Source organism: Rousettus aegyptiacus, unplaced genomic scaffold, assembly GCF_014176215.1.
Source record: "Rousettus aegyptiacus isolate mRouAeg1 unplaced genomic scaffold, mRouAeg1.p scaffold_m13_p_16, whole genome shotgun sequence".
In the NCBI taxonomy this organism is placed as follows: Eukaryota; Metazoa; Chordata; class Mammalia; order Chiroptera; family Pteropodidae; genus Rousettus; species Rousettus aegyptiacus.
Window position 1 is genome coordinate 118,517 of NW_023416291.1, and position 10,546 is coordinate 129,062.

Here is a 10,546-nt window from a genome sequence, read left to right on the forward strand (position 1 = left end):
TGCCACATCCGCGTGCCTTTTATTACGGCGTGTTGTTATAATTGACCTATTTTATCATTAGGTACTGCGGCTAATCTCTCAGAGTGCCTAATTTATAAATCGCTGTAGGTGCACGTGTAGGAAGTCGCCGTGAACACAGGGTTCAGTGCCACCCGTGCCACTGGGGCCCTGGAATACGTCCCTGCAGATACTGGGGGACGACCGGATCCTCCATGAGGTTTTGAAAAGGCTCAAGAAGGTTGGCCAGAATGTACGTTTTCAGATTTCTGCCCCTTCCTCCTCCTCATTGGCTGGTCAGTAGCACTTACCACATGTTGACCAAAACCAGGCCAGCCACTCTGCACGGCAAACCTAGTGTCCAGCCCTTTAAGGAAAGGTCATTATCCCAGCCATACAGATAAGAAATGGAGTTCCTGGCTGCGTGGCAGGACAGAGAGCATTAAACGTGCTTGCCAAAAATGCCGGCAAAACGTCTACTTAAATGACAGGAGCCACCCTTTGCCGTAAATGAACGAGCCTACAGAAAAGGCAGGGAAACCCTCTGAGGCCAGAGATAAAGCAAACCCAGGTCCGTCGTGAGAACAGGTCCTAGGATAGCCCCACGGGAGGCGTGCGCTGGGGTGGACGACAAAGCAGCTAGTGACAAGAGTTACACGTGGAAGGGAACAAGTCTGGAGCCCTCCCACGTGAAGCACCATCGGTAGAAACCAGCCAGGCCCAGCTCTGACGGGAGGTTAGTGTAGCAAGTGCATTTCCTAGTCATGATGGGTTTATTGGGACAAAAGCCCCTCGTAAGTCAAGGAGCATCTGGCAAGTAGGACAGAAAGAGAAGGAGGAAAGAAGCAGGAAGGAAGAGAGGGAGAGAGGGAGGAGGGAGAGGGAGGGGGAGGAGGGAGGAGGAGGAGTGGGGGGGGGGAAGCAGACAATCACCAAGCCACCCTTGGGGGCACAGTAGTCAAACTTCACAATGCCCAGGACAAAGTAACAATCTAAAAAGCAGTCCAATTAAAAAGAGAATTTATCGCCAACAAACCTTTACTGACAGCAATGACCCCAAAAAAGTGGTGTAATACGTGCGAGGACCAGGCTCTGGTCCCGGACTGACAACCCGGCAGCCCGGGCTGGAGAGCGGGCAGAAGGTTCTGGAAACGCGCCCGCGCCGCGCGCGGAGTTCTGGCCTGGGCGCCAGCCTGGAGGAGGTGTGTGTGAGGCAGGGAGGGGGCGCCGCGGGGCCGGGGGCCGGGGCCGCATCCAGCTCGTCCTCATCCTGGAGCGACGCCTCGGTCCGCAGCGCTGCCGATCCCGTTGCTCTTTCGAGGCCGCTTTGGACACGTGGGACTCGCTGGCCCACGGCGGCTCCGGTGAGGCGCAGAGCCGGTTTCTGCTCCGCGCTTGGCCGTTGGCCGTGCTGTGTCCTCCGTCTCCCACTGCGCACCGGCCTTCGCCGGGCACGGCGGGCCTCGCGCTGCCCCTGGGCGCCGGGCCTGGCGCGGGTGTCTGCAGGGCGGCGGCCACATGAGCCGGAGGCGCCCGCACGAGGCCGCGCCGCGGGTGCCCGGACGCCCGGCCCCGGGGGGCTCCTCCCGCCAGCGTCTTCTGGGTCAGCGTGCTGGCCCGGGTCCTCCCGAGAAACAGAGCCAGCGGGATGGATGTATGCATAGGCTAAGCAGATCCTCAGCAATGACTACTGGCTCGCGGGTAATGCAGGCTGACAAGTCTCAAGGTCGGCAGCTGGCGAGCCAGGGGCCCGGGAAGAGCCAGGGCCTCGGTTCAAGGCCGGAGGCAGGTGTGACTGTGGCCCCAGCTGCCAGGAAGTCAGGCCAGAGGGCCAGACATTTGGGCCTATTTCGTCCTTCCACTGATCAGACGAGGCCCACCCACATTGGAGGGCAAGGCGCTCTATCAGTCTATCCATTCCAATGCTAAACACGTCCGAGAACACGTCCATGAAGCTCCCAGGGGACTGTCTGACCGGATCCCTGGGGGCCCTGCCATCCGGGCAAGAAGACGCAAAGTCAGCCCTCCCGGTCACTGGCGTGAGCTCTGGCCCAGGTGCAGGTGGTGCTTAGAAAGCCACCTGAGTCAGTGCTAAGCTGAGGTGACTGACACCGAGCATCCACGGCGGAGCAGGGTGCGTCCCCGGTGAGCTGCCCCTTGCCCTGCCGAGTCTGCTGAGCCCTCTCCCCTCTCGCAGGTACGTGGGGAAGGGGTACCGGGAGCAGAAGGCGCTCTGGCCGCACTTCGCGGATGTGGAGCGGCAGATGACCGCCCAGCACTACGTGGCGGAGTTTAACAAGAGGCTTTACGAACAGAAGATCCCGACGCAGATCTTCTACGTGCCCTCCGCGGTGTTACTGGTAAGCGCTCGGTTGTGGGGACACACGCCTGCGACTCGCGTGAGGCCGCTTCCGCTGCCAGCCTACACCCCCATCCCGCCAACCGGCAGCCGCCCGGCCACCGTCTCCGTCTGCCTCGTCTACTCCGTCCCCTTCGCCTACTTAGACAGACACACGAGGAGCATGGCAGGCGCCAAGCCCCACGCGGCCGCCCGGAGGCCGGAGTCAGGCCAGCACGTCAGTGTGCTCCGTCCTGGGGGGGGGGACCCTAAAGACTGCACCTACGACGACTCGTCCCCTCAGGGCGACGTCCCCACTGCACGTACCTCGAGACCCTGAGACCCATTGCCAAGCCGCAGCCGAGACTCCTGCAGTGAGAGACAGTGGCTACGCTTTTACTTTCAGACAATCCTAACCGGCAGCGAGTTCTTAGATTTGGCCTGGATCTGTCTTCCTCTGATTTCTTCTCCCTTTGAATTGTGGCTGTTTGCTGGGGCCTCTGCGACCGGCCCTGTCATGACACCCCGTTAGACGTTTGAAGGCGTCCATCCCACCAACTTTTCTCTGGATCCAGAATATCCTGCTTCCTCAGAGATCTTTAGCTCATTCACACTTAACTTTATTTTTTTTTTTTTACCTTTGGCCAGAGACATTTTTAGAGCCACATTTTTTTCCTTAGAATATCAACTTTTATCATCTATTTTGCACTTTCATTATGTCAAGCATTATGCCAGGTACTTAACTGACATGAGCTTGAACCCTTTGAGAGAACTCTACAAGGCAGATCAGACACAGAAATGCCAGGGCTGAGGTTCCAGCCCACGGGCTTGACGGATGCTCCGCCCACACGCCTGGCCCACCCACCTGAGGGAGGGTCACGTCATGGCCTCTGTTTGATGTGAGGTTTTGCTAAAAGAATGATAAAAAGCTCAGTTTCTATCATAATGCCATACAACATTAAGCACTTTACATTCATTTCCTCACACAATCCTTTTAACAATCCTCTAAGTAGCCGTTCTACTTGCTTTGCAAATAAAAAAACTAACATCTAGAAAACTGGCAGCTCCTACTTGGCAAAGCCGAGGTCCGGAGGCAGACCGGCTGGCCCGAAGCCCAAGCCTTCCCTCATGCTACGCTGCGCCCCATTTCTATTTTTCAGATCTTAGAGGACAGGACAATAAAGGGGTGTATCAGCGTGGAGCCTTACATACTAGGAGAATTTGTCAAATTATCAAATAACACGAGAGTGGCGAAAACAGAATACAGAGCCACGGAGTACGGCTTGGCTTTCGGCCACTTTTCGTACGAGTTCTCCGGGCACAGAGAAGTCGTGGTAGATATACAAGGTGTGTGAGGCTGGGGTCCGTGAACGGGCGCCTCTCAGGGCTGTGACCCCGGGATTGCACAGAGAGCATCTTGCTGCTCTGAACCCTTGAAAACTGGCCAGTTTGTGTCACCTGTCACAAACGTAACCATCCAGTGTTCAGTTCTTCTCAAACGCTATCGCTGGACCATGCACCAGCAACCACCTCAGCAGAAACCTGGCAAAAATAAGCCACGGCGCCCGGGTGTCTGTCATTGAGCCCGCGGGGGGCACCCGGGTGTCCTTGTCCCCGCGGGGGGCGCCCGGGTACCCTTGTCCCTGCGGGGGGCGCCGGGTGTCTGTGTCCCTGACGGTCTGCATGTTCCTGCACACTCCCGGGTGTTCGCAGGGACTTGCTTCTCAGACGCCTTTGTGTCTCTCTCAGGTTGGGTGACAGGTGACGGAAACGGGCTCTTCTACCTGACAGATCCCCAGATTCACTCTGTCGATCGGAAAGATGCCACCACCAATTTTGGAAGAAGGGGGATTTTTTACTTCTTTAATGACCAGCATGTGGAATGCAATGAAATATGCCGTCGTCTGTCTTTGACGAGACCTTCGAGCGAGGAGCTAAGCCACAGGCTGACTGGAGGGCCACATGACAGCTCAGGGCCGCGTGACGCCCACGCTGGGCCCTCCCCCTCCGGGCACGGAGCCCGGCACAGCCTGGTCCCTCGGGCGCAGCTGGGGCTCAGTTTTCTAGATTTAACTAAATAATTGGTGTTTATTTCGATCTTTTGCACGTAGAGTTGTGAAATGACAACATTTAAAAAGCTAAGTTTCGGGAGTCGAGTCCAACTTAAAAACTTAGTTTTGTCCCTTCGCGCACCAGAAATGCCGGGCTTGGGTCGCTCACTGCCGCCCGCACTGCCGTAGCTCCGAAGGCGGCGTTTGCCCTCTGTGGCGGACGCACAGATGCCCTCTGCCACGGAAGCTAGGTGTGCAGCGCAGGAGGCGAGAGGGACCCAGCAAGGCCAGACCCCTTTGTGCTGGTGCCTCGGCCTCCGGCGCGGGGCGCGGCAGCTGCCGGTGTTGGGAAACCGCCCTCAGAGCGACAATGCCCGACAATGCCCTGCGAATAATCCTCTCCCGAAGGCTCGGCTTTGTCAGGTGAACTTGAACCGCAGTCAGATTTGCCCCATTCCCGCGGCCCTCTGGGCCGTCACCCCGGGGCAGTCACCATCTTGACTGTTGTTCGGGGAGAACAAGCAATCCATCATGAGCCGGCAGTCACTCTCCCAGACAAAAGCAAAATCGGCATGTGACACCTCTCAGCCCCGCTGCTTTGCAGATTAAAATGATACATGGCAGCTCACGTGTCGCCGGGAAGATTAAGTCTGTTATCTCGTTCCCGGCGGACAAAAGCCCCCTCGCGCGGCCAGAGGGAGCGTCCCGGGAGCTGAAAAGCGGGGCTCAACTAGACGGGGGTAAAACGGAGAATTTAACAGGAAAACAGAGAAAGAATGCCACTTCGCAGAGCAGGCCCCTGCAGAAGGCGGAGGGCACGGAGGGGAGCGGCTCGGGCCGCGCGGGGTACGCGAGCCGCCTGGCGCCCGGCCCCGAGGGCCGCAGCTGCTCCCCCGGGGGGCCACGGGCGAAGGGCCTCGTGCAGGACGGGGTGCCCGGGGGCCAGCCGGGGCTCGCCGTCATCCCGTTACGGGAAACAGCGTGTTTCGGATAACCGAATCTGTGACTGTGCTACACTTGTTTTTAAAAGTGATTTTCAAAAGGAAGAAAAAGATAAATGGCATCGTGTTTAATCTTATATCAGATAAGCGCACGGATTAAAATTAATATGAGAAAAGCCTATCTCTAAAACTGTTTTTAGACTTGACGTAATTTCAGAGTTTAACGCGTGCTCCGCCACTGAGCCCTTCCACACGGAGTGATGCCGGCCACGGAGGCGCGTTCCGTGGCTGCCCTTGGGTCTGCTCCCGTCGGCGGCTCGGCCCCCATTGACATTTCGGACGCCTTTGTCACGCCAACTTCTTCCCTAAGCACAGAGCGTTTTGCTAGCCACAGGGACTGGGAACCGAAGAATGCCCCACTTTGCCACTGCGGGCTGAGTGTCGGGCCCTGCTCCTCTCCGACCGGCTGCAGGTCCTGCGATGTCCTGTGAGAGGCAGTGACAGCGCCGGACTACGGCACGCAGTTTTCTCTGCTCAGGACTCGCACCTGATGACTTTGCTTCTTTTCCTACACAAATCACCAAAAAGGGCTGTTGAAACACTTTTTTTAGACATTTGACATGGTCTTTTCCAAATGACGGAAGGACCCACAGCAACTGGCTTTCGAGTGCTGAGTTCCTGGTGTGTTCGCAATGGGGGACGTTCTGTCCGAGCCGAGCACCTGGGTCATGGGCAGCGTCCGCTGGGCTGGGTGGCAGTCACTGAGCCACCTGCATCAGAGAGGATGGTGGATGGGCCAGAGCCTCTGGCCAGCTGCCCCTTCCCCAGCCTCAGGGGCATTGTAAGCAGCAGGGCCAGACCATCTGAGGAACCGCCGCCTGGCCCGCCGCCTGGCCCGCTGCCTGGCCCGCACCAGCTCAGGGCAGCGGGACCCTGCACTGGCTATGGTAAAGGTCAAATGTGGAGGAGCCGGGGAGCCTCTGGACCCCTCCTTACGCACAGACTCAAAGCCATAAACTGTACTGACAGAGGCGATTTAAAATGTCAGGGTTCTGGAGGGGCCTCGGACAAGCCCGAAGGAGACGGCCTGGGACCGAGCCAGATGTCAGGGAGAGCCCCCAGCGTGACCCCCAGCCTCGGCCAAGCGGGACGGCGCGTCCCCTCCTGCTCCCCTGCCCCTGCCCGCGCAGTGCGCCCTCTGCCCTGTCCCAGCTGAGCAAGGACACACACAACAGCGAAAATTATCCCCCAGCACTTAGAGACGACACAGTCACTAATCGAAGCGAATCAAACTCCGTGTCTCCGAAACTGCACGGCCAGGCCCAGCTCCTGTCACGTTGGACTCTCTGTGGCGAGGGGCCAGCGAGGACAGCCGGGGAGACTGGCGGCTTCTCGTTGGTTGGTGGCCGCCTAGCAGCAGCTGATCAGGAGACCAGGTAGCTGCGAGTTGCCCAGGGCGTCACCGGGGCAGCTGCCCTTGTCGCCAATCACTTCGACCGTTAAATGCGGACTGAGTGCTGGCCCACCTGGGTTCTGGGTTGTGTCAGCGGAAGGCTCCGTGACAGCGTGCAGGATGCCCCCGCCCCCGGAGGACCTCGGACCCCGGAAGGCCACCTGAAAAGGTGCTCGAAGCAAGCTAATGTCTCGTGACTTTTAAAAATTAGTCCCGCTGTCGAGAGAATACCGTTTTGAGGAAGCGGTTTGCGGTTCCGGGCTGCGGGCCCGTGTGAGCGTGAGGAGAGCCTGCCGAGCCGCCGGTCTGCGGAGGGCTGTGCCCCGGGGCTAAGGATGCTTGCCGCCCCGCCCGCTGGCTTCCCTCTGGCCCCGCAGAGGAAGCCTAGAGAGATCTTCTTTCGGCCCTAACAAAAGCACACGCTTCCTGTGCAGACAGGTGGAGGCAGAGCCACAGGCACCGAAGCCTAAGTTCAAAAGCGTGACCTTTCAGGAAATACACTCTTTTTTTTTTGAGAAAACACATCACACATCCAGATGGTGAACGGCTGCCTCTCAGCTAGAAACGTTACCTGGAGTTCCGCGTCCACCGCGTGAACTAGCAGCCACCCGCGTCACCATCTCGGCATGGGGGACGGGAGAAACCGACACAAAGAAAAAGACACGCCGGGGGGGGGGGCGGTTCCCCAGCAGGCCGCTCGGGGAACAGGTGGGACCCCGTGCTGGGGCCCCGAGCGCGTCGCGAGGCCACCGGGAGAGCCACGCCAGAGCCAGGGCGCCGTCTGGCTTCGAGGGCCCCAGCTCAGAGCGCTGTTTTCTGGGCCGCGACCTCCCTGCTGTGCACGTTTTTAGAGGCTCCGGGGGCGGAGGGGTCTTCCCCGCTCAGATGATCCCTCGTGGTCCCCGCTCTACTGCCGTTATGACCCACGCTCGTCCCCCAGGGCAGAGCCGTGAGAATTGTCTTCCCGTCCCCACTGTCACTAACTCCCGTGGCCCAGACGACGCACCTGCCCGGAAGCCGGAGTCTCTGCAGACACAGGGAACAGCCGTGCTCTCAGGCAGAGGCGGCGTCTGACCAGCGTGGGGCCCGGGAAGCGCAGAGTGACAGCGGTGGTCGCAGGCTCCTTCACGCAGTCATTGCTGACACTCGATCATCGCCGCGTCACCTCGCGACGCTGTTTAAACCAACTCGCTGTTTCCTAAGTCAGAGCAGTCTGACGCTGGCAGGTGTGTAGGGTTCGGCCGACACGATGCTCGGCAGTGACCCCCTCGCCCTGCGGGCTGCCGCACGCCCTCCCAGCCTCGCCTGGGGGCTCCTCGTGTCCCTCAGCACTCGGCTCCCGCGTCGCCCCCTGTGAGCCCGCCGTGCCCTCCAGGCACACGCACAATCGCCGCGCGCACACACACGCACGCACACGCGCAATCGCCGCGCAAACCTCCGCGGCGGGACCGCGCCTGCACGCCAGCTCCTTGTTCACGTGTCCGCTGCCCCCGTTAGATGGCAGGCACGTGACAGCGGAGGCCGAGCTCACCCTGCCAGTCCCCGGGCCCAGCCCAGCCCGTGGCTGTTAATCAGGCCTCGTGGAATGAAGGAATTAAACCATTAGAAATCGCCAGAGCAAGCAGAGTGTAGTTTTGTGACTGACCCGCTGTGGCGTAACGCTGGGCGTGATACGTGTTCGGAGTCCTGCCTTCACACAGAAGTGTCCCTTGGCTGTCTGCAAGCCACGAATAGACAGTGGCAGGTGAAAAGCCTCTTGATTAGGTCCGCAGGGTCATCTATTTGTAGGCTGCAGACAGGGAGAAAGCGCCCCCAGGTCTTTGTTTTACAAAGGACTCATCTGAGTGATGATGAGTGTGGAAAATGGATTGGCTCCTGGGGGACGGGGTTCTTTGTGTTTGTTTATTACTTGTTTTTTTTGTTGTTGTTTTTGGTCTGAGGAAAAAGAAGGTAAAAAAGCTTGAGAGCTTCAAAGCGTAGGGAGACTCAGTCACCTCTTATTTTCCATGATTTTTTACTTTCGTGCTTATTTAAGAAAATAAACTATCGGTGGCACACAAGTTAAAATTGGTAAAAAAAAAAAAAGAAACCCTCATGTTCCTAGTATTCTACGAAGGTCGACTTGTGTCGTTGTTTTTTGTATGTGCAAACCAGAGAACTCTGGAGAAAGGGCCGCCACCTGCTCTCAGGGTCCAGTGACGAGGCGCGAACGTCCCGGAGGACTCTGCCGCTAAGCGGCCAAAGGTGGTGGCAGTCTGATTGTTTACGATGTGGCGCGCATTGTTACGTAATGTGCTTCCGATAAATCATGACGTGTTTTAAACCTGAGTGCTAGAGAAGGCCGAATTTGCTGGTCTGTGCTCGGACACCCCGCCCGTGAGCTGAGGGGTGTGGCCGCTGAGACACAGGGAACAGCCGTGGTCTCAGGCAGAGGCGGCGTCTGACCAGCGTGGGGCCCGGGAAGCGCAGAGTGACAGTGGTGGTCGCAGGCTCCTTCACGCAGTCATTGCTGACACTCGATCATCGCCGCGTCACCTCGTGACGCTGTTTAAACCAACTCGCTGTTTCCTAAGTCAGAACAGTCTGACGCTGGCAGGTGTGCAGGGTTCGGCCGACACGATGCTCGGCAGTGACCCCCTCGCCCTGCGGGCTGCCGCCTCCAATTCCTCCCCTCAGAGATGGGACCATTCTTTACCACACCCCAGGGCTGAAAGGCAGCGAATGATATTGTCCCGAAGGAGCTGGAAGGAGAGGCGAGGAGGCCCGGGAGGCAGGCCTGCAGCCGGCGGAGGCCGGTCCACGAGGGTGGGACCGGGCGACGCCGGCGTCAGGCGTCAGCTCGCTGGTCACTTACCCTCCGCCCGGGGAGAGTTCCCGGAGGGGAAGGACCCACGCGGAGCTGCGCAGAGCCAGACCCTGCGTTCCGCCACGAGCGCTTGCTCTTTCTCCGAGCACATCTGGCGATCGAACGTGAGCCATCGGCCGGCGCAGGCAAGCCGGTCTCCGGCAGCCACTGACGTTTTTGAGAAATAGAAGTTTTTGTCAACTTGCAAGGATTCCCTCCTCCTCCCCCTACCTGTTGTCTCCGCAAAGTGCCATTGTTAGAGCTTCGTTCCGGCACACGCGCCGGCTCTGTTCTCAGACCCTGGCTGCCCAGGGCGTCTGTGCGCACCCGGTGTTTCCGAGGAGTGCCCCCTTCTCCTGGCGGACCTTCTGTCCAACCGCCCTTCACAGGCCTAGAGTCCTCCTAATGCTGGATCTGTACTTAGTGGCTTTTCCCCTTTTCATGAAAAGAAGAAATGGTACATTGCAGCCATTCTCAGGCAAGTCCCACTCACTGTGCATCTTTCTCAGCAAGAAAAAAAATTCACAACAGCAACAAGTGGAAGGCAGTGCCTGCAAGTTCCTCTGAGGAATCTGTCTAACGATCGAGCCGGGTCCCTGCTGAACACAGCTACCAGGGAGAGAGGCCACCGGCCCTGGGACCCGGAGGCGCCTGGCCAGCTGTCCCCGCCAGCCCCGCCTGCCCGAGCAGGGGCCCTGAGGCGACGTGAAGGACAAACCCCACGGACGGTCTCGATCTACTTGGGGCGATTCCTCAAGGAAGGGGCTGAGACTGGCTGGACTCGACCGAAGGCAGAGGGCAGGACTGAGCGGCGGCGAGGTCCCTCCGCGGCTGGTCTCCAAGGCCCTTGCTGTCCTGAGGCCGCCACCTTCGTTTATTGTGAAAGTGAAACGGGGCTTGGCTTAAAGGAGGGTGTCACCC

General features: G+C 58.9%; 1 protein-coding gene across 10 annotated transcripts in view; it reads left to right on the forward strand.

Annotated features, from left to right (window-relative positions):
• The window catches only part of ALPK1 (alpha kinase 1), a 51,311-nt gene extending 41,745 nt beyond the window's left edge, over positions 1-9,566 (forward strand). For 6 of the 10 annotated variants that reach the window (XM_036233373.1, XM_036233374.1, XM_036233375.1 and 3 more), the window contains 3 exons: positions 2,195-2,357; positions 3,496-3,682; positions 4,085-9,566. In XM_036233373.1, the coding sequence (XP_036089266.1) occupies positions 2,195-2,357; positions 3,496-3,682; positions 4,085-4,416 (682 nt within the window). In that variant the 3' untranslated portion in view covers positions 4,417-9,566. Of the gene's footprint in view, positions 1-108; positions 855-2,194; positions 2,358-3,495; positions 3,683-4,084 lie in introns of those variants that run through there. The other 4 variants (XR_004954810.1, XR_004954812.1, XM_036233379.1 and 1 more) reach the window with 2 other exon arrangements.
• Positions 9,567-10,546: the final 980 nt, after the last annotated feature.